The 23,545-nt window shown below is 35.7% G+C and overlaps 2 protein-coding genes across 4 annotated transcripts; one reads left to right on the top strand and one right to left on the bottom strand.

Annotated features, from left to right (window-relative positions):
* Positions 1-4,376: 4,376 nt before the first annotated feature.
* On the bottom strand, positions 4,377-5,389 carry LOC117933145 (ethylene-responsive transcription factor 5-like). Its single transcript, XM_034854540.1, has one exon. The coding sequence runs from the start codon at positions 5,296-5,298 to the stop codon at positions 4,465-4,467; it is 834 nt and encodes a 277-aa protein (XP_034710431.1). The 5' UTR covers positions 5,299-5,389; the 3' UTR covers positions 4,377-4,464.
* A 14,713-nt stretch (positions 5,390-20,102) lies between these two features.
* LOC117933990 (separase-like) lies at positions 20,103-21,904 on the top strand. 3 transcript variants are annotated; one of them, XM_034855579.1, is made up of 4 exons: positions 20,103-20,185; positions 20,299-20,542; positions 20,874-21,282; positions 21,679-21,904. In XM_034855579.1, exons 1-4 carry the CDS (start codon positions 20,134-20,136, stop codon positions 21,715-21,717), a joined length of 744 nt encoding a protein of 247 aa, XP_034711470.1. In that variant the 5' UTR covers positions 20,103-20,133; the 3' UTR covers positions 21,718-21,904. The 3 variants fall into 3 exon arrangements, with proteins under 3 accessions (XP_034711470.1, XP_034711468.1, XP_034711469.1); XM_034855577.1 differs by lacking the exon at positions 21,679-21,904 and having other exon boundaries at positions 20,874-21,428; XM_034855578.1 differs by lacking the exon at positions 21,679-21,904 and having other exon boundaries at positions 20,108-20,185; positions 20,302-20,542; positions 20,874-21,428.
* The last annotated feature ends 1,641 nt before the right edge of the window (positions 21,905-23,545 follow it).

Raw genomic sequence — 23,545 nt, 5'->3', positions numbered from 1 at the left:
ACCTTGTATATATTGGATGACTCTAGCTTTCATATTATATCCCTTATTTTGCTTGTAAACTAACACTTTATTTTCCTTATATAAGCGTGTTGCCCTATTTCAAGCATTATTAAGGTATGTTCCTTCCCTTCTTTGTTTGCATGTTCCCTTTGATATGCTTGCTATGCTTTTGTTTATCATTACGATATATTGTCTAGTTGTATTCTTATTATTGTCTCTTGGTATCCATTGGTCTAATAGTTAATTGTTTCTCCACTTATTTAGTAGAGACCTCTTTGGGGCTTAGAGAATTGTTATCATATGGTACCATCCCAATAAGTAACCTAACTCTAGACTTGGACTCAGTTTTCATGGGCATGTTTATCCTTAAAAAAAAGTCACTTAGGGTTTTATTTTTTATTTTTCTTTCTTTTTTAAAAATAAACAAAAATAAGTGATGAGTCCAACTTTTTTTAAAAATCAAATTTTCACTAAAAAAAAAAAAAAGAGTTTCGTTGTTAAGTGGGGACACATCTGAAAGATGTGGGCCCATATTCGTGGATTGACTTTGATGCTTCAAAGCATGAGTAACACCTACCCTATCACCATGATCACCTAATGGTGCCTCATGATTTAGCTAGAATTCTTAATCAGACATGTTTTGAACAATAATAGTTGAGGGACTTCCTTAAAAAATATAAGCATTAGCCTTGTTGTAGTAGTGTACCCATAAATGGTACAAAATTTCTCATATAATGATATCCTTTCTTTTTTAACCTCTCAACAAATTTATGGACCTATATCAAATGCATATTAGTTACAACCTACTATAAATGTATTATACTAGCATATAAGACTAAATATTTCCTTAATAAAAATAATGTTTTACCTTACATAGATTATCTCATACTTCTTCAATTATAGTAGCTTTTCCAATTATTAAATTATACCCTATACTAATTTAATAACCTCTTGAACTCCTTTCGTTTTTGCCTTCATTGATTAAACTTATTACTTAATCAGAGATCAATGTATTTCTTCTTCATTTCCACATAGAGCTAGCATATCATAAATACGACACCAAGATGGTTTAGTGAATGTTGTGGTTCTTCTATTCCATTTTAATAACTTCTTCCATAATAAGAATGACCTTTTTGTTAGGATTGAGCCCTAGAAAATATGACATGATTTAACAAATTGAAATTCATTTATAAATTTATTTATCTATGTTTATTGACTTCCCTATATTATATCATTTTCATTAATTTGTTAGTTTAGCATACACACTCATATCACTTGCATTGTTCATGATTTGGGTATATCAGGAGTTGCATAGAGAATACAAGTCATGAATTCCTTACAAGATGATAAGTAATTTACAATCAGTTCATGAATTTGGACAATTTAGTAGAAACTATAGTGTACTACCTCCTAATTAGAGGGATGACTTGTCTTGACCATCAGGACGAGTTTTCCCATGGTTAGTGAACCAATGTATATGGTTACACAGTAGACAAGACATATAGTAAATCATGATGTAAGACTACCAATTGTCATGATTTACCAATCTACTATATTACATGAACTCTCAACCTTGAGAGTGTATTGAGTATGTTCTAAAATTAATAAGAGGCTTTGACTTATAAGTGAGACCCTAATGTGGTCATACATCCTTATGGATTTGGTCACTGTTAATGGAAGTTGGTATCAACAAATATTCTCAATAGAGGCATAATGATATATATGGGAGTGAGATAGTATATCCCCATAGGTGATCCAAAGGACATATGATCTAGAAGACTATGACCATAGCATTTTCTTTAGTGGAAATTTGACATATGCTTGTCGAAGCTAGAGTAGGTCAATTGACCACATAATAGGTGGGATCTATAACTTAAGGATTGGAAAGGTAATCTTGACAAGTGATAACACTACCTTTTTAAATTATGGACACCAGCTCATGGGGAGTTTGCATGCATTGGATAGTAAGTCACGAACCAAAGCTTCATCTCGTAATTATTTACATAGGATATTGGAGTGCAATTGATTCTCTATAGTGGGATGTTGATTCAACTTCAAAATTGGATTATGAGGGAGTAAGTACTATCTTGTGGGTCCTAGTGGTCCCCATTTAAGTTCATATACCTTAATGACATGGTTTATAAGAATTTGATCAACTCTAGGTTCACTTATATGTATAAAGGCCTTTTAGTAATTACATAAGGTTGCACAGGGGTTAGTGAAATGATATTTTTGGATTGAGCTAATTGATTAATTGGATAAGCCTATTAGGTTAATTAATCAATTATGACCCTTTTTGGGCTAAATTAAGTAAAAGCCTATGTGGACTCAAATCACTTAAACCTAATGGGGAATCCAATAAATACTCCCTAAGGGGTTAGGGTTTCCAATCAGTCATCTTCCACCATTAGAGACTAGAGAAAGCTTTAGCCTCCATCCTCTCAAACACTCAACCGTTTAGAGTGCCAAGGTTCAATGTTGAGTCATTGGTCAAAAGATTGTGGGTTTACGAGACTTCTGAAAACTTCGCATTTGATTTTCTTCAAATAGGTTTAATTTGGGAACATCCAAATCAAAGGAAAATTTTTCTAAAAGCTTTTTTTTCTAGGTCCTTTAATGTTAAAATATATTTTTTGCTTTTGTTGCATAGGAGTTTTCATGCACCTAACCTGAGTTTAGGATAGAGAATGGAGAGATTTGGGTTTCCCTACACCTTTCTTCATTGTAGGGAGTCCAAACAACAACCCCATCACAACCTAACTACATAGGAATTAGATGAGGAGGTTTATATGCAACTCCCACTTGGGTTCATGTAGTTAGAAATTAAGAATACATTTTGTAGACTTCAAAAGTCTCCTAGTGGTCTAAAATAGACATTTCACCAATGGTTTGCTAAGTTACCTTATGAGTTGTTGCATGTAAGATACAAGCCGTGAAAGACATATTACTCTTTGTTTACTAAGCAATTATGTTGATGACATAATTATTACAAGAGATCATCCTAAACCAATTAAGACCACAAAAGACTATCTCCACATCAAATTTAAACTCAAGATCTTAGTCATCATAATATTTATTGGGCATTGAAGTTGCACTTTTCCAAGGATGAGATTTACTTGAAGTCAACCCAAATATGTCCTCGAAATACTTAGACTTTGTTTGGTTCCTAGAAAATACTGAGGGAAATACATGATAAGGAAAATAATTTTTTCATATTTGGTTTTACTATAGAAAATAGTAATTAAGAAAATCAAATATAATTAAAATTAGTAAGAAAGTTGTATATTTTTAAATTATTTAATGTTGAGATAGAAATGTTAAATAAGTAAAAATAATTTATTGATTTTGAATATATTCTTTTGTTTCTTTATATTTTCTTTTCTTCTCTATTTTCTTTCTCTTGCATTTTCCCTCAAACCATTCGGGAACTAAACATGACCTTAACAAATTTGGACTTCTTGGAACAAATCTGTCTCAAAAAACCTATGAAACAAAACGCAAAAGTTAAGCAAAACAACTGTGTAACTTCTTTTGGATCCTTCACAATATAGGTGCCTGATTGGTTACGAGTCTATCTCTCTGTCACTAAGCCTTATATCACCTATTATATATGTCCAAACACTATAGCGATTCCTTGACAAGCCAAGATAGCCTCACTTTAATTATATTATGTGAATGTTGTGTTATCCAAAGTGAGACCCATGCAAGACATTATTCTATTACCGACTCAATTACATGGTTAATGTGATTTAGATTTGACTAAGTGTCTATGTTACTTTCTTAAAGACCTAAGCTTGATCACTTCTAACCAACATACCTTTACTATCAAAATCAAGCTACTTTACAAATTCCTATCGGTCCAATCTTCTATCAACCAGCGGATAAAGCATATTAAAATTGATTGTCACTCGACTAGTGAGAAAATAAAAAAGGGTTGTAGTTCATAGTGATTTTGTTCCTTTGCAACAAAAATTGGTGGACATTTTTTACCAGCATATAGGTTTCATAATTTGACATCTAAGATGGGTTTTAGAGATTTACACGTGCCATCTTATGGGGGTGAATATTCTCCTTTTTAAATAATTTTCATTTTTTAAAAAATAATAATAATACCAAGTTCACTACTAAGATACCTATGCCATTTCATACTCCACTTGCATGCATGCTAATGGACCAGCTAAAAATTACTCTATCAACCCCATTAAAAAAAAATGTTTATTTTATTATTATTTAATTAATTTGATATTTTTTTATAAAAAAAAAAAAACTTATATCATGTTATAAAGTTGTCAACTATGTGCATCAGCTAGTATTTTAAGCCCTGGCCGAAGTATTTTTGTAATGATTGATTTGGAGGACGGCAAAAAGGAACAGTGTGAGATATAAACAAATTCAATAATGTTCATAGAATATGTAAGAATTCTAGCAATATTTCAATGTCTTTGGTAAGGTAGACTCTTTGATTCAAACTATAAGCTGAGAATATGCTATCCAAGGATGGGGTGATAACGGCGTTAACGGTGGCAGATGGAATATTCCCTCCATCTCTCTCTCCTCCCAACCGGCCCTAAAGTTTGACGGAGTTAATGGACTAACTCCTAAAACATGACTGGCTGCCGCCAGCTTGCTGTCGGATTCGGGCAAGTGCTCCTCTTGCTTTAAAACCTTAATCTCCACTTGTTGTCTCTCTTCAGTCTCACTGTCTCTCTCCCTTTTCCGGCCGGATATTGCTGGTGGATCAGAACCCGACCAATTATCAGCTTCAAGGGGGAAATTGAGAATAGCTTGGGAGCCACGCATCTCGAAAGCAGCTCGATCATAAGCTCTGGCGGCTTCAATGGCAGTCTCGAATGTCCCCAGCCATACCCTCGATCCTCTCCGATTCGGGTCTCGAATCTCCGCCGCAAATTTCCCCCATGGCCGTCTCCGCACGCCTCTGTAATGCCTGATATCGCCTGAATCGGACTCCGCCGGCGACTGAGAAATGGCTGGCTGAGGGACTGAGATGCTGAGTGGAGGTCGCCGATGACTTAATGTGGAAGTTTTGGGGGATTTGGTTTGAAACTGGAAAAAGCCAGACGGAGCAGAGGTAGAACAGTGGAGGAGAGAGGGGTTGTTTTCATCTTCATGGGGATTGAAGTAATTAGAGAGCGGATTAATATCTGAGGTGGAAGGACTTGAATCAGAGGTTGAAGTTTGGGATGGATCATTTACATGAGAGACGAAGCTTTCGAAAGCTTCAAAGTCGAAGAGAAGTTGTTGGTGAATGAAGTGAAGCGATGAAGCTTCTTCTGCCATATCAATGGAGATGAGCACTGGGAGGTAGTGTAGTATTGGCACTGCAAACAAGTAGAGAGAGTGAGAGTGGAAAGGAGATTGTGGTGGAGCTATATATAACATGATAGATAGAAAGAGGAGGTTTCAGATGAGGTTCCTAGTTGGGGGATGAAATTTCTTTGTGGTATCTGTACGTCAACATCTCAAGTGGGATTTATATATTCAAACTTATGGTTTATATTATTAGTCCGACAGTGGTTTCTTGGGTTCTTCGGGACTTATGGTTTAATAAAGAGACTCTGAGGTCCTATCTTTTGACTTATTTTGTGTCCAAGACTTTTCAATGATAAGATCTGACTCCGGATGAAGCTGGTTTATCCACTTGGACCGGACAGCTTTCTCAACTTGGGTCTCTCTTAAAACTAATAATAAGGAAGCTATGACAACAAATACAAATCCAATCAGACCCCCGAACGAAACAAATAAAAGGGAGGATGATTGCACTAGTACTTAAAAAGATAAAGGTAAGAGAAAGTTTACTTAAAAAGAAATGCAGGACAAGAAATATCCATTCCTTGACTTTGATACCCCTAGAATGCTCGAAGAGCTCCTTAAGTTAATTAAACTTCCAAAAATAAAATGTCCTAAGGAGGTTAGGCAAATAGATGACAAAAAAAAAAATATTACAAATATCATCGACTTGTTAGTCACCTTATTGAACAATGTTTTGTTTTGAAAGATAAAATACTATGTAAAATTGACTCAACAAGGAAAGATTGACCTAGAAGATGTAACAACTTCTCACTTCATATCAAGAACTTCTCAACTTTGTGGCAAAGAAATCAAGTTTGCTAATACAATTCAATTTGGGTCATCTGACCCTATTGAAGTACTGAACTTCATATGATCAGTGTCTTTTCAAGTTCCTCACAGCATACAAGAACCTATTATGATAGGTTTATAAGAAAGAACTATTTATCAAGAGTTGAAATCATTTATATATCAAGAAGAAGTATGAACTCTTGTAACTCACTAGATAAACAAGAAATCAAATCCACCTAAGCCACCTTCAACACAACCAAGAAAAATCAAGCATAAGTCCAAGATGGTGAAAAGTCAAGGAAAAAAAAATCAAATCCTAAGAAAGTGAAGAAAATTACAATGGATCCAAATGACCAAGTTGAACAAAAGCTAAGGAGTTTTGTCACCTTATGGGAGTTTATGCCAAAAACGTTCCAAAATGTGCTAATAGGGTGAAAGTATGTTATGAAGTATACAATGGCAGGGAATCCTCTAATGATGAAGAGGAAATGTTAATAAGATGAACAATTGTTAAAGAAACTCAAGTATGTACAACTTACATACTAGCAATCATATTCATTGATGGAGATTTGCTCTTGGGCTCCAAGCCTCAAAATCATCTTGTATTTGTTATCGATTATGTTCATGAATACAGATTGAATAGGATCTTGCTAGATGGTGGATCCGTTGTCAATATTCTACCATGCATGAACTTGTCTATAACTGGTTAATGTTTCAAGGCTTCAATCAAGGAGGGTAGAAAACTATCAATGTGATTAGACTTAGTTTCATGATATAAGACATGCCTATAAGTGCTTTATTCTATGTCATTGAAGCTAAAACATCCTATAATATGCTTTTAGGGCGACCTTGGCTCCATGAGTATGGATTTGTTCCTTTCACTTTCTATTAATGCTTTAAATACTACCAAGATGGAGTTCAAAAGAAGATTATTGTTGATTGCAAGCCTTTCAATAAAATGGGTCATACTCTATTGATGCTAAATTGTACTTTGAGTCAAGCATCCCAAAAGAAGTGCAACCTAAGTCTATTCCAACAATAAAGAAGAATCTCTTTATTAAAAGTAAAGCACCACATAAGGGTCAGCTAGTGATACCACAACAAAAAAATAATAAAGAAGATAATAGGAGGATGTCAAGTTCACCTAACAAGAAAATTGAAAATATCTCCAAGATCTACCTCGATACTTTGGTACATACCCAAGTCCAAAACAAAAGAAGGGCAATCCCCTTTTGGAGAATGTGACATGACCCTAATAAAGGATTTAAACGGTCCAACCCTTCCACTCACAAAGTTGGTTGCTTTAAAGCCCTTAAAACCTCCACTAAAAGGGTTTATTAAACCATCACAAAGTCACAAAGTAAAGCATGAAAATTTTCCTACAAAACGTACTAATCCAGAGGGATTTGATCCTAATGCCTATAAACTACTAGCCATTGCATGTTTTGACCAACAAAACTTGGTCATATTAGGAAAATATCCAATCTTAGTGGCTGAGGAAAAACCACAAGGAATTACCAAAACCCAAAAAAATGCTAATAGAGAAAGGGTACGAGATAAAAAATTCAAGATCCATCCTAGGATTTATTCCTACTTCTTCACACATATTAATAAAAATAGAAAGCACTCATCATGTCAAAGCTAAAGTAGATAATAAAGAGTGCAATCTAACTTTGAGCACTAGACAATCTATCTTTGATCAAATTAGTGAGTCTTCAATTCGAGTATCAGTCTTCGACAAGCTTGGGCAACAATTCCCTCTACCAAAAACTCACCAAGCTCTCTATTCATTCTATGTTGGGGCCTAAATTGAGTAAGAACAAGGTTGACCAAAAAAAAAAAATTTAACATCTCAATCTAAAAGATTTTGATGAACATAAAAGTGAGGTTCCATCTCATATGAAGCAGCATATATACTATCTTGAGTGTAACCTCTAGAGAAATGTTTAGAGTTAAAAGGCACAATGTGGCCTTAACTAACCATAGAAGCCTTAAGCTCTAATACATAAGGATGCTGAGGAAGGTGAAAATATTATCTTTATGAATCATATAGAAATTCAAGAAGCAAGAAATCAAGAACCTCTAATTAAAGATAATACAAAGGATGTTGGTTTTTCATTAGAGGAAGGGACATAACGCACCATCAACAAATTTAAAGACGTTAATCGAGGAACTATTGTGATGCTCACCCAATTTTCATAAGTACTCTTCTGACTCCTAAAGAAGAAAGATCGTATACTGACCTCTTGATAGAATATAGAGATGTTTTTGCATGGAGTTATAAAGAGATGCTCAAATTAGATTTGAAGGTAGCAAATCATCACTTAGTTAGAAAATATGATGCTCAACTTGTAAAACAGGTGTAACGCCATTTTTGTCCAAAACTAATTCCTCAAATTGAAATTGAAGTCAACAAATTTTTTTAAGCTAGCTTCATACAAGAAGTGAAATATTCAACTTGGATCTCCAATATTGTTCTTGTTAACAAGAAAAACAAACAAATTCGAGTATGTATCAATTTTCATGATCTCAACAATGTTTGTCTAAAAGATGGCTTCCCATTACCCTTGACCGAACTCATGGTTGATGCCATTATTGGACATGAAGCATTATCCTTCATGGATGGCTCATCAAGAATAATCAAATTCGAATGTCTCCAAGAGATGAAGAACTCATAGCCTTTCGCACTCCAAAAGGGATTTATTACTATAAAGTCATGTATTTTGGGTTGAAGAATATCGGTACTACCTACCAAATAGCTATTCAAAAGATTTTCGATGACATGCTTCAAAAAAATGTTGAATGTTATGTCAATGATCTAAATCTAAAATCAAAGAAAATAAATAACCATTTTCAAGACCTACAGAAAGTCTCTAAATGGTTATGGCAATATTAACTCAAGATGAATCCACTAAAGTGTGCTTTTGGAGTTACCTCAAGAAAGTTTCTTGGATTCGTCGTTCAACATCATGGCATTAAGATTGATCAATCCAAAATTGAGGTAATCGAAAAGATGTTAGAGCCTCAAAACATATATGAATTGAAAAGCTCACAAGGACGTTTGGCTTAGATTTGTCGATTCATATCTTATTTAGCATGATAATGCCAACCATTCAACGGACTCATGAAGTAAGGTATTCCTTTGAATGGGATGAAGCCAATAGAAATGCTTTCAAAAGCATTAAAAAATATCTAACAAAATCTCCTGTGTTAAGAGCTCTTGTGCCAAGTCAACCACTCATCCTTACATTACAACACAATAACAATCTATAGGATCATTACTCGTCCAAAAAAATGATGAAGGAAAAGAAAATGTCTTGTATTATTTAAGTCAAACATTAATAAGTGTCAAATTAAATTATTCACCAATAGTGAAACTATGCCAAGCACTATTCTTCTCAATAAAGAAGTTAAGACATTATATCCATGCCTATTCGATGGATTTGATTTCAGAAGTAGGCCCTATCAAGTACATCATGACAAGACCAATCCTATCAAGATGCCTAGCAAAATGATTGTTTTTATTACAAGAGTTTGCAATTATTTACATCACTCAAAGATCCATAAAAGGCCAAGCATTAGCTAATTTCCTAGCTAATCATCCTATCCTAATAAATTAGGAACTAACTAAAGATTTTTTCGATTAGGAAGTACTTTTAGTTGAAAATTTATCTCCATGGCGAATATTCTTTGATGAAGCATCTCATCATGAATGGGAAAACGCTAGAGTATTATTCATTCTCCAAGGGAGATATTCTCCCATGCTCCTTCACCCTTATTGAAAATTGTTCAAACAATATGGCAGAATTCTAGGCCCTTATACTTGGGTTGGTGATGGCTATAGAGACAAAGAGAAGGCAAGTTAAAGTGTTTGCTACCCCCATTTGAAATGTCATTATGTTGATTATGTATAAGGCTATCAAAACATCATCACCTCAATATTGTTTTGCTACCCCCATTTGAAATGTCAAGGCTCTCACAACTTGTAAATGGTGGTTTTTTCTTTTGGTTATCCCATTGTGTTGGAGGTGTGTCAATACATGGTGATTAATGGATAATTCCATTTTCCTTAAGGTAGGGCTACAATATCTTTGAGGAGTATTCCTTTCCATTGTTGGTTTTTGGGATGCCCACTTTGGCTTGAAATTGTGTTTGAACCATTTTATGGAAATTTTGGATGACCTTTACAGTCTTGATTTTTGGTGGTGTTTGCCAAGTTCACAAGTTTCATACTGAAAATCAAAAGGATTTTTATTTATTTTTTCTTTTTTGAATAATAAAGGAAATAAAATCTTTAGATAGGTAAAACTAGGATGACCTAACATCCTAACCTAAAGTGAGCAAGTCTATTTCTTTTTCAAAAGACAAATTCGAAATGTTTCATATTTGGGAACTTGAGAAATGACTGCTAGAGCTTTAGACTTCTCCCAAATAAACTAACCATCCACCTCTTTAGCACCATCAATCATCTTCCTAGTACACAATTCTTGAAATGAGTTGGAAAAAATTTAGCAACACAATGTAGGTCACATGTAAGTTTGCTAATAAAAACTGGATTAAAAGACAAATTTGGGACTTGTAAAATAGAATTTAAAGTAAGATACTTTGAAATATATTTTTTTTGATAAATAAAGGCAATTATATTAAACAGAAATATGAAGCACCAAACCAGTGCCCTCTAAGTATACAAGGAGTATACAAGAGCAGCCCAAAGGCTCGAAATCAAAGGGGGAGGAAAGAAACAAAAACACTTTACCTTCTCTTACTTAGAGCCTAGTCAATCTAAAAAGCTAACAAGAGAATAAGGGCTCAAAACTATAAACGCCCTCACCCAAGACCGAAGATTACATACAAAAGAATATTTCAATCTTTGAAGCGAAAGATCTTCATTCCCAAAAGTTAACAAATTTCTTTCCTTCCAGATTGACCAAAAATTACATAAGGGGGCCATTTGCCAAGTCTTTTATGGGTTTTCCCCACAAACGCTCCATGCCACCCAAGGAGAGTATCCTTCACTAAACCTGAGAGAACCCAATCCACACCAAAAAAAGAGAAGATAAGACTTCACAAGGCCCGCATCTTTACACAATGAAGTAAAAGGTGATCCACCATCTCTACTTCAGAAAGGCATAGAAAACACCTATTTTCCAAAGAGTACCCCCTCCTCTGGACTTGCTCCAAAGTTAAGATTTTACCCCAAGAAGCCTCCCAAGCAAAGAATGCTACCTTAGACGGCACATTCGCCCTCCAAATACTACCATAAGGAAACAAAAGAGAACATCTTGGCTTTAACATAGAATAAAGCGACTTGACTAAGAAAGCTCCACTCTTAGAAGCTGTCCACACCACTTTATCCTCGTCGTCCCTTTACACCCTAAAGACTTGGATCTTTAGCATAAAATGCTCCACCATCTCAATCTCCCAATCATTAAACGCCCTTGAGAAAATAGGGGTCCAACCATCCCCAACACCGTCTGGGCTCCAAACATCCGATACCCAAGCATCTTTCTCCAAGGAGATGGCAAATAAAGAAAGGAATGACTCACAAAGAGGCTCATCTCCACACCACTTGTCTTTCTAGAATCTCACTATTCGTCCACACCCCACTTGAAAGGCTAATCTACTATTCAAACACAACCACTCCTTTCTAATTGCTTTCCAAAGCCCGACACCATAACTCTCACTTACGGCCCGAGTGCACCATCCCCCCTCTCTTTACCATATTTATGATTGATGACTTGCTTCCAAAAAGCCTCTCCTTCAATGGAAAAGCGCCAATTCCACTTACTTAAAAGAGGTTTATTCATCAAAACTAAATTTCTCACACCTAAACCACCTTTTTTTTTTCAAGCAAACTAGGTTCCACTTAACAAGGTGTGACCTCTTCACAAGAGCTCCCCCACCTCACAGAAAATCCCTCTGAATCTTCTCCAATCTCAACCTTACTTTCTAGGCAAATAAAAAAGAGACACGAAGTAAATAGGCATGCTAGAGAGAGTGCTTCAGATTAGAGTGAGTCTTTCTCCTTTTGAAATATACTGTCTCTTCCACATTGCAAGCCTTTTTTGAAACCGCTCTTCAATACCATCCCAAACCACCTCTGATTTGAATGGGGCCCCCAAAGGCAGACCCAAATAACAAAAAGGGAGACCAGCCACTTTACAACCTAACTCCAAAGCCAAATCCTCTATATCATGCACACGCCCCACCTTTAATAGAAGATTTTAATGACTAGAACATGGAACATAGGAAGAGAAAAAGTTGGATGACCCAGTCATGTGACCCCTAAATCAATGATCCAGGGGTGTGATTTTAAATTTTAAGTATAAAGAGGAGTAAGGAAACTAATTGTCTATGTCAAATTGCAGGAAGAGGTAGGATTGGAAGTTATCCATGTTTGACTCATAAACCTATACAGGTGCTTGAATTGTTCCTTAGTGAAAAAGGTTGTTCTAGTTTAGTCTTAACTTGCAGGCTTCATTCATTATTACTCAGAAATTTGTTTCCTTTGCCCCACCCTTAAGGTTTTTCATGTAACTTTTAACACATCTTTTATATGAATAGACTTGTGGTACTCATCACACCATAACTTATCTTCGTCATTGCTCTTTTTTGCACTACTCCTTTATCCACTTATTAGGGTGGTTTGATGCTGACTAATGCTGAATATTCAGTGTTGGGGTTGCCTATCATGACTGACATTCTACTCAGTCCCCTTCTCACCTCATTATATACTTCTCTGGCAGATGACAATAATTTTTTTCCTAAGAATTCAAATTAAGACTTGATCAAGTTCTGGATTCAGACCTACCAAAAAATCAAATACCCTCTCCTTTTCAAGTATTCATTTGAACTTCACACTATCTTCTAGACATTTCCAGTCAGAGTCCTAATAGATATTTAACCCTTGGCAGGGTCAATCAAGAGCATTGTAATAGGCTGTCACGGTTCTTCATTGTTGTTTAGTTTCACACACTTTGTTCCTCAGATCATATAAAATGAGAACTATTATGCTGATCAAAGTAGGTAAGTGCCACTGCTTCCCATTTCTCTTTAGCAGTAGAAAATAATATACCACCTAGACTGACATTGGGCTCCAATGAACGGTTGAGCCAGGACATGGCAATTGAGTTCTTTACATCCCAAGCCTTTGAGCCAAGACCTTAGTATGACAGGGTTAGATTTTTACCTTATTGTAATTTGCCTTAAATTAGATATGGTTGTTATGTGCTTGTAAGGTGAACCTTTTTGAGTTTTAAAGTTAGGTTTGGGTCAGATTCGGTTTTAGGGTTGTGCATATGTGGAGAAATATGGAAATCAATTTGGATTATTGTGAAGTCCTTCAAATTCTATCTATTTTATACATGACGGTTCAAGCATCACAAGTGGAAGTAGCTTCAGATTCTGATTTTATGGTTTTTCTCTGCTCCAACATTTTCTTCCTTTACTTATTATTATTGTTGTTTGTCGATTTTTAGAATGGAATAATAATCATTCATTCTTAGAAAATGTACAGAGCTATGTAGGATATAAGAGTTGACTAGCCTAAATATAGAAATTACCTATTTACAGGTATAGAATAAAGGAAAAAAAAAATTGTACAGCTTGACCAAACCAAAAGAAGGAAAGAAAGAAACTACAAAGAAATAAAATCAAGTCCCCTAGCAATCCCCCTCACATTGATGAAAGACGTTTTGCATTCTCAACTTGTCATTGATTTGTTGAAACACTACATTTGGTAGGCCTTCTATAAGGATATCAAGTTGTTGTGTTGTAGGCATGTAGGTAGTACAGACTAATTCACTGTCCAACTTCTCCTTCATAAATTGTCTACCAACTTCCACATGTTTTGTTCGATCATGGTGGATAAGATTGTATGCACTGTTTATGGCGACTTTATTATTGGAGTACAATTGCATAGGCTTCCTAACTTCAATTCTAAGAACTGTTAAAATGATTTTAATCCACAATAGTTCACAAATTCCATGAGACATAGCTTTGAACTTTGCTTATTCACTTGAGCGAGCTACTACGACTTGCTTCTTACTTCTCCACGTAACTAGATTTTGTAACGATCTACTCCCAACCATGTAGATGTTGTTCGCTTTGAGGCAAATGAGTTCTCGTGGCTTTAAAACATGTTTACATGGTTAAGAGGAGCCATACATATATAGTGTCAAAAAATTTCACCTATCCAATGTGAGATATCATAATTTCCTCCTATGCATACACAATGTCATTGTTTTATCCCACAAGATTATAAGGCCAAACCAATAGACACCTTTTCCAGGGCCAAACAAATTCCCACTAGGGTCAAAAATTGGCTTTGATACCATTTGTGATGACAAGGTCCTAAGGGGTCCTCACGACTTTAAAATGCCTCTACATAGTTAAGAAGAGTCCATACATATAAAGCGTTAGAAATTTTTTTTCCTATTCGATGTGGGATATGCATTTGTAATAACCCGCTCTCAATTGTGTAGATATTGACAGCTTTGGGCCCCAAGGGGTCTATGTTTGTTTAACCCTACTATCTTGGGAGACAGGAAGGGGGGAGTGATATCCCACATCAGATAGAGAAAAATTTTTCTAGCAATTCACATGTATGGACTTCTCTTAATGTTGCAGATGTGCATGAAAGTCATATAAGCCCCTTAGGCCCAGATTTGACAATATCTATAGGATTGGGAACATATCATTACAAATGGTACTAGAGTTGATCCCCAACCCTGGTGTGAGAGTTTGTTTGATCATGTAAGAGGTATTTGTCTATTTAACCCCACATTTATATGAGACACAACGAGAACATTGTGTTTGCATGGGGGTGGGTGTGATTGTGATATCCTTTATCAAATAGAGGAAAAATATCTAATGATATATATATATATATATATATGAATTCCTCTTAACTAGGTAGACCATTTTTAAAGCCGCGAGGACCCTTTGGTGCAAAGTAGACAATATTTACATGGTTACGAGTGGGTCTTAGGAAGGTACAATATTCTACGGTCAATCTTCTATCTGCGATGGCACCTACCCAATCTGAGTCGGTATAAGCTTCTAGTTTTAGCTTACTTCCTTTCTTGAACAAAATTCCTTTTTTGGATGCTTTCTTCAAATACCTTAGAATCCTATACACAACATCAAGATGTTGTTTAAGTGGAGCATGCATGAGTTTGCTTACCACACTAACAACATAGGCAATGTCAAGGTGTGTGTGGGATAATTGGATAAGTTTACCAAACCAATCTTTGGCAACTGCCTCAATTAACAGGTTGCTTTTCTTCAAGATTTCCCGAATTGTGATTAGGTTCTATAGGAGCTACCATGGGTTTATAACTCAACATCCCTATTTCTTTCAAAAGTCTTGAATATACTTTTATTGTGAAATGAACACTCCCTGTTCCAACTTAGCCACTTTGATTCCAAGAAATATCTCAACTTTCTCGAGTCTTCAATTTCAAACTCTCTAGCTATCACACCCCTGAAGATCACACTGAATTTTTCACGAGTGCGCAGTGCTAAGGACCCTTCCTTAGCCAACCTTCCTCCCCAATTTTTATAGAAACCGAGCAAAAACAAAGTAAAAGCACAATAAGAACAAAGCAACAAGGACACACACTAGGTTACGAGAACCCTTTCCCAACTTGTATTATTTCACTCTATAAGACAAAATCGTTTTCCCCTGAGTCAGAGTACAATGCTCACACCCCAAGCATTAAGAGAAGAACCCCTATCACAATCTCTCTCTCTCTCTTTGTTTCAAGGCTGCAGGAACCCTTTTAAAAGATTCAAGCTGCAGTTACATATTTGAATTTCCAAATTCAAATGTTGGAGCCAACTTGGTGGTTATGCAACTGGCCAGAACCGCCCATAACTGTCTTACATAACCACCCATCACCCAGATAGTGGCCTGCACATGGACCACCCACTTGCACCAGCCATCAGCCCTCAGCCAACTACAAGTCAAATGGCTGCTTGACTTGATCACTTGTTGTCTGAGCTAGCTGCCACTAGCTAGCTGCACCGGCATCTCCTCAAGCCTTGCTCACCAAGCTGTTGGAGAGTCCCCTTAACAAGCTGTCTCATTCCCTGTAAGGTGCCTCTTATGATCGGTTGCCCATCAGCATGTCTTTGATCAAGGCCCTCTAAGCCAAGCAATGTGCACCAACCAGCTGACCAAGTGACTGGTGCATCAGTGTGCCTTCCCCACACTGATGTGCGAGTCCGTGCCATGTTTAGGTGCCCATGGCTTGGCCTTGTTGCTTGTCTCCCTTGTCAGGTCCAATTTCATAGCAATGAGCCATGGCATTGTGCCCATGGTTAATCCTTCTGTGCGTAGGCATCATGGTGCGAGTTAGCTATTGTTTGGTGCCCCATCAAACCATGACATTATGCCCATGGCTTCATTAGTTGGCTCACCGCATAAGGCTTAGGCGTCCTCGTGCCTGTGCAGGGAGATGGTAGGCCGCACAGGCCCCGTGCCATTGCGGCCACAGGATGCACACCACACATGTCGTGGAGCCCATGTGTGCGTGCTCAAGTTGCGTCCGTGTGTCCTAGGCACTCCCAAGGCCGTGCCATGGTGCCCCCTTGGTGTGGTCAAGGCTTCCCTTGGTGCTCCCTCCTTTGAGTCACCTACCCCCCCTCCCTCTTTCTCCCTTAAAGAGCAATACGAGCCATTTTCATTATTTTTAGAGGAGACATCAATATGTCTGAGGAGACATAATGGAATAATAAATAATTATAAATTAAAATTCCAAAAGTCCCTCAGCCTTCATCTACACCACTTAAGTCAGGTGCACGCACGATGCCCATCTAGCGGCCACGTAGTGCATGTCTAGCTCACCCGTAGTGCGCGTGCGGTACGCGTCTGGCCCGCTTGCGGTGTGCGTTTGGCTTGCCCGCGGTATGCGCACGGTGCGCGTCTGGCTTGCCCTCGGTGTGCGCGCAATGCGTGTCTGGCTCGCCCACAGCCTCCTCACTTAGCCCTTGGAGTTTGAACCACCAAACCTCCAAGCTTTCCTTGCTTTCAGCCTAGGCTCTCATAGGTGCAAGGCCTACCCATGAGGCATTTTCCTCCATGGTTAAGTCAAGAGGTTAAGGGGCTGACACTAGCCATATATGATTTCAACTCCATTATGTCTTCTAGGTTATTTCTATTGATGACAATTAATCCACATACACATTTACTGTCTTTACCTCCCCTTCGGAAGAGTGTTTGATGAACAATGTCATCACCTTGATTTTCACTATATCCTATCTTAATCATTGACTGTGTGAACCTTCAAAATCCAACTCGAGGCAATTGCTTGAACCCATATAGAGACTTGTTCAATCTGTACACCTTGAATGTAGGAAAGCCCATTTCCATACCTAAGAGGAATATCTATGTGCACTTCTTCTTCAAGATCTCCATGTAATAATGCATTTCATACATCACATTGGTGTAATGGCCTGTCAAAATTTCGTGTAAGTGAGAGAAGAATGCGGATCAAATTCATTTTGCCCACTGGAGCAAAGGTCTCTTGGTAGTCTATGCCATATGTCTGACTAACCCTTTTTCTACAAGACGTGCCTTGTATAAAGAACCATCAGGTTTGTACTTGATAGTGAAAATTCACATGCAACTTACTGTTTTCTTTCCTTCTGATAGCTTCATGATTCCTAGGTCTTATTCTTCTCAAGTGTCTTCATTTCCCATTCATGACTTTTCTCTAAGTCTCCATCTTTATTGCTTCTTGGACAGTTTCTGGAACTATTTGTGAAGATAACAAGGTGACAAATGCTCGAAGCTGTGGTGAGAGATTCTAAGTATGGAATAATGAATCATTCATTCTCAGAAAATGTACAAAGCTATATAGGATACAAGAATTGACACCAAAGTATAGAAACTGTATATTTACATGTATACAATAAATAAATAAAATAGTTTGTACAACTATGACCAAACCAATAAAAAGAATGAAATAACTACAAAGAAATAAAATCCACCTATATTATTATTACTGTTATTGTTATTGTTTTTTCTTTATTTGATTTTGAAGCAAAATTGAAATTTTGGCACAACAGGTTTCTATGTTGCTTGCTGCTATTTATGTGCTTTCTGCCTCAAGTGAGTCTTTTTCTCTACCTTCATCTTCTTGCAAAGCACTTTCAGAGTGTCACTGGGCTTCATATTTTCATCATGCTTCCCTTGGTACTCATCTTAACCACCAGTTCTTTTCAAATTTGGCTGGAAAACTTAAAGCCCAAAATCTTCTGAATGTTGAGGTAAGCATGCACACTAATCTTTTGGCTTACTCCTTAGCTGTACTTGTAAGAGTAGATCTCACAAGTAATTCATCAATGTGTTAATACAAATTCAGGGAATCTTTGCCTTTTTCTTTTGGGTTAGATTACAAAAATTAGCCATATGCTTTCACTTGTGTCTCAGTTGAACCCTAATATATATAGATAGATAGATAGATAGATACAATGTCAATCCTAAACGATGCTTAAATGTCAAATAGGCCCTTCTATTAAATTTTTCTATCAAAATGGATGGACAAACCCTTACCCTTGTAGCAAGCATGTGAACAAATTGGTTATATCTAAACATCATATAAAAACTCAGGTCAATTTGTAATTGCTTATCACATGGATTTCTCCATCAATTTTTTGAAAATAAAAAATAAAAAAATCTTTAGTCAGGGTGACCCCTAGGAAGTGTGGTCCCAGTAAGTGGCATATGGTCCTGGGTTCGAATCCTATCATTGACAATACCCTAAATTTACCCGGTGTTGGTTGTTGCGGGCTGGTCAACGCCCCGAGGTTTGGGTCTTCATGGGGAGTCCTAAGGGCTTGGCCATGGAAGGTTCCTCGGTTATAATAAAATAATAATAATAATAATAATAATAATAATAATAATAGTAGTAGTAATAGTAATAATGACTCACTAATAATAATAATAATAATAATAAGAATAATAATGACTCACTTGACATTTGGGATAGTTTAGGATTGATATTGCTACGAAAAAGTGTAGGGGCTAAATGAAAGTACATGGGTGAATTTTGTATTTTCCTTGTTTTCGTTCTTTTTTTTAATAATAATAATAATGACTCGCTTGACATTTGGGATTGTTTAGGATAGATATTGCTGCAAAAAAGTGTTGGGGCTCAATTGAGACAAATGAAAGTACATGGGTGAATTTTGTATTTTCCTTGTTTTCGATCTTTTTTTTTTCTTTTAATACTTGGTCTTGTCCATCATTTTAAAACCTTTCCTTCATTATATGTTTATTGTAGTTATGTTTTGGGTGGGCTCTAGCTTCCAAATGTTTGTGTTGCCTAATCAGATGTGTACTTTAGATGCTTCTCATGCATTAAGGTCCTGTATAAGGTGCGCAATTCATGCCCCAGAAAGGCTTTTGCACCTAGAAATGAGATTAAATATCACCCCCTTTCTGGTTCTTTCTTTTTGTTCAAAATACAATTCAGATATTCATTGCTTATTTGCAGATGTTACAGGACTGCATAATTTTCTATTAGTAAGATGATTTAACCCTCAGCCTTTAAATGTATGCATCATATTTTGACATTCTCATATTCTTGTTTTGTGGGAATAGACACAGACATGTATTGACATCACATGGACACATTTCTTGGCAAGAATACTACAAAACTAAATATCTCTTTATCTATAATTATATGTTCAGGGTTCACATTCAACTGGCCCAAATTGCATCAGAGTAGAAACATATAACTTACTCAGGTGTCAGCTCCCTCTTCTTGAAAAAATGAAATGTACTGTGGTTTGAAACATGAACATAAATCTAACCTAGTCTAGCTTCTTTATTTTCCTTCCTGCTGCAGGCTTGCCCCTGAATCACTTCAAGGCCTTGAGGAGTTTGTTATGAAATTTTTTGAGGACCTTCCTTGCACTACAGTGATCTGTATTAGTTTGCTTGGAGGTGCTTTGGCTAGTCTATTAAGAGAATTGCTGAATTATCTTTCCTCAGTCAATGCATGGGTACTATTGTCACGCTTGAATATGAAGAGTCAACCTGTTGTTATACTTCTGCCTGTGGATTCAGTTTTAGAAGGTACTTTACTTTTAAGTGAATATGGGAAATTGAACACATGCAACTGTTAGGATCCACATTACCTCCTTATGTATAACCTATGGATACTAAATAAATTGCAAAATTTTGTCCAGAAGTTTCAGATGATGATGCAAGCTCTGAGTCTGGAATACACTATGAGCACAAAGATTTGGACAAACAATGGCACTGTCCTTGGGACTCCACTGTGGTTGATGATGTAGCTCCTGCATTTAAAACGATACTGGAGGAGAATTATTTATCATCTTCAACATTTCCTCTAGACAATACAAAGGAGAACAGATTGCAATGGTGGACACAAAGAAAGAAGCTTGATCACCGTCTTGGCAAATTGCTGAGGTAGGTTTTCACTCCCTTTTTACCCTATGTTTGTATATCCATGAATGGAGTTACAAAGGTTCTTTAGTTTGCATTTGGGAATAGGGGCCAAGTACCCAATTCCCGTCCATCAAAATTCATTTATAGAATTTGCATCACTGATCTCTCATCTCTAATTGTTTTGGATTTTGACATGGTAGTTAAAGATCAAGAATTTCAACTGTTGCTATGTTAATGGTTGCTGAAAGTCCATAAACATTATAGCATTATGCACCACTTTCCATATTTATTTTATCTTCTGGAAATTCATTTTTTAATAGATTATCAACATGCCATGCCTTTTATATGCTAGGGACTTGGAAGATTTATGGTTGGGTCCCTGGAGATACTTGCTTTTGGGGGAATGTTTGGACTGTGAACGCCTGGATTTGATACATAAGAAGCTGGTGCATAATCTGAAATCTAAATGTAAAATGGATGTAAATGAGAGCTTTCTTAAAATTATTCTTGGGAGTGCCAGATATTCCCATGGAAGAGAACAATGTTTTTTGCAGCTATATTTAAACAAAGGCTGCTATATTGGTAAAGTGGGATTTTATGATGAAAAAACAAGGTGTGAGGTATTCTCTAACCCTTGTGATAGAGTTGAAAAGAAATCTGCATTGGCCAACCAGCTCATATCTGGAGCAGCAGAAGAGCTTGAAGAGGAAGAAAGTGTAAATAGGGAACCTATAATTCTGGTGCTAGATTGTGAGGTGCAGGTGTGTCTTTTTCTTTCCATCCCTCATTGTACTTTTCAAGATTGTCAACTTATGAGTTCAATGTTTCTTCTATAACTAATAGATTGAATTTAATTTAGTGATATCAAGGTGTAGTGGAATGTGAATTATGAGGTATTATCTTAAAAGAATATCAATGCTTTTGAAATTTTGCTATTGCAAATATAAGAACTGATAGTCACCTATGGGCTTTAGTCATAACCTTTCTTTGATGTGGATGAAACCAGTTAATGTTTCATCACTAGAACAATCTCCAGAGACCTCTACATGAAAATGTTTTTACCACCCTAATGGGGGGTTCTTCTCCAGGCATCCTTAGGAAGGAGATGATTGGGCCATTTTAATATTTTCATTCACACAAGCTAATTGATTGTGTAAATGCTTCCATGGGAGAACATACCAGTGCTACGAACATAGGAGGTTTATCGCATGCCTTCAATAGGCAGCATCTCTGCCATACTTGACAGAAGCCGCCACCATCAAGAGCAGGCTGGAATGAATGCTGCTGCCTTTCCGTTGATTGATCCCTTGGATGCATTTTATTTGTTGAATCCTAGTGGTGATCTCAGCAGCTCACAAGCTGCATTTGAAAAATGGTTTAGAGATCAGAACATAGAGGTAAATGCCTTGCTACTTCCCATTTAAAAGAATTTGATGGGATTTTAGAATAGAATGATTTCTCACTTCTAAATCATTTCTAAATTCTTCATAAATGTTTTTCAACTATTTTTACAAGTTTTTTTTTTTTGTCAAAATTTACAGAAAGAATAAGCCCTAAAAATATTTTCTTATGAGGTTTGTTATTAAGAAAAAAAAAAAAAGGTTGATGGAAAAAGAAATAGACGAGTGTGGAAGGGAATAATGAGAAGGGTGTTTTAGGTATATTAGAAATTATAAGGTTAATACTTTAAAGTGGAACGCAAAAATATAAGAAATGTGAACGGAAATTTAATGGATTCAAATATAATTTTCTTTTAACCTTTTTAAGAATTTTAACTTTTTCTTTCTCAATCTCAATATGTTGAAGTCATTGAATCAATCTCTAACCATAATTTCAAAACATTAATCCTTCATTTTTTTCAAATTCCTCCTCAAACACCATTTGTAGAATAAGATCCAAATTTCCAAAGATTAATTGGGTTGATTTTGATGACATTAGAAGCATTCGAAGAGATCACCATAAGAATTTTGAGAAATGAGGAAGACAAAACCAATGACTCACTTTTTAAGTATGTTGATAAAGAAACAAAGGTGAAAAGGTAAGTCAAGTAAGTTGGCAAAAATAGAAGAAAAAAGCAAAGGAAGAAGGAAGAAGTTGCCACACCTCATCTTTTAATTATTTATTTTTATTTTTATTTTTATAACTTAGTGCACTTTTTTGTTAATTTTAATTGAACTTTCTATAAAACAGTCTACTCCTAATTATCTTCAAATTGTTACTAATTAAATTAGTCAAAAACATTAAATGCCCTTTATCCTAATTATGATTTTATATACATAATTAATTAATTATAATTAATATAACCTCAAAATATATTAATCTTAACTAATAATTTCTTATTTATTGTAAAATGAGAATAAATGTGACTTAAATAAAAGTAGAGATGATTATGTATTACTTTAATAATATATATATATATATAGAGGGGAGAAAAAAATCAAAGAAGAGAAGTGTTGAGAGAATGAAAGAAAGAGAGAGAGAATGAGAAGAAGAGAATATCTTTTTTTTGCTCGGGATGTTTCTTACATGGGGTTTAAGAAGCCTTTTATAGGTTTCACCATATGAACTCTTATTACTCATCTTAAAGATGAGTAAATGGAGTTTATAACTAACCATCAATGTGGTCATTTACAACATTATTATTTTTTATTAAATGTATTAGTGATAATATAAGATTAGTTAATATTTTCTTAAATATTCTATTTAATTAAAAATTGTTTAGTTTTTGTATATATAAATTTGAAGAAAATGATGTGATAAGATAAGGTAAGATATGATTATAAAATAATGAGATAAGATAAAGTAAGATATGGTTATAAACGTAATTTAGGAAGTGTACAAAGATTTTATTATTATTATTATTATTATTATTTTTAAATATAGGATTTAAAAATTGGGTTTCAAAAAAATTTTCCCAAGGTTTGATTTGGAAATTTAGGATTTAATTAGGGAATTGCTTAAAGATTTAACAAGAAGTTTAGAATTATAGATGAGGCAACAATTGACACACTTTTTATTTACATA

Source organism: Vitis riparia, chromosome 16, assembly GCF_004353265.1.
Source record: "Vitis riparia cultivar Riparia Gloire de Montpellier isolate 1030 chromosome 16, EGFV_Vit.rip_1.0, whole genome shotgun sequence".
Classification (NCBI taxonomy): domain Eukaryota; kingdom Viridiplantae; phylum Streptophyta; class Magnoliopsida; order Vitales; family Vitaceae; genus Vitis; species Vitis riparia.
Note: the sequence above shows the minus strand (reverse complement) of the source record. Positions and strands in the feature narration are given on the sequence as shown.

Bases quoted from the DNA above. Each gene is read 5' to 3' on its own strand.
- LOC117933145 (XM_034854540.1), bottom strand. From the start codon at position 5,298: ATGGCAGAAGAAGCTTCATCGCTTCACTTCATTCACCAACAACTTCTC.
- LOC117933990 (XM_034855577.1), top strand. From the start codon at position 20,134: ATGAAGAGTCAACCTGTTGTTATACTTCTGCCTGTGGATTCAGTTTTA. The intron at 20,186-20,298 runs GTACTTTACTTT...AATTTTGTCCAG, and splicing joins TGTGGATTCAGTTTTAGAAG to AAGTTTCAGATGATGATGCA. The intron at 20,543-20,873 runs GTAGGTTTTCAC...TTTATATGCTAG, and splicing joins CGTCTTGGCAAATTGCTGAG to GGACTTGGAAGATTTATGGT.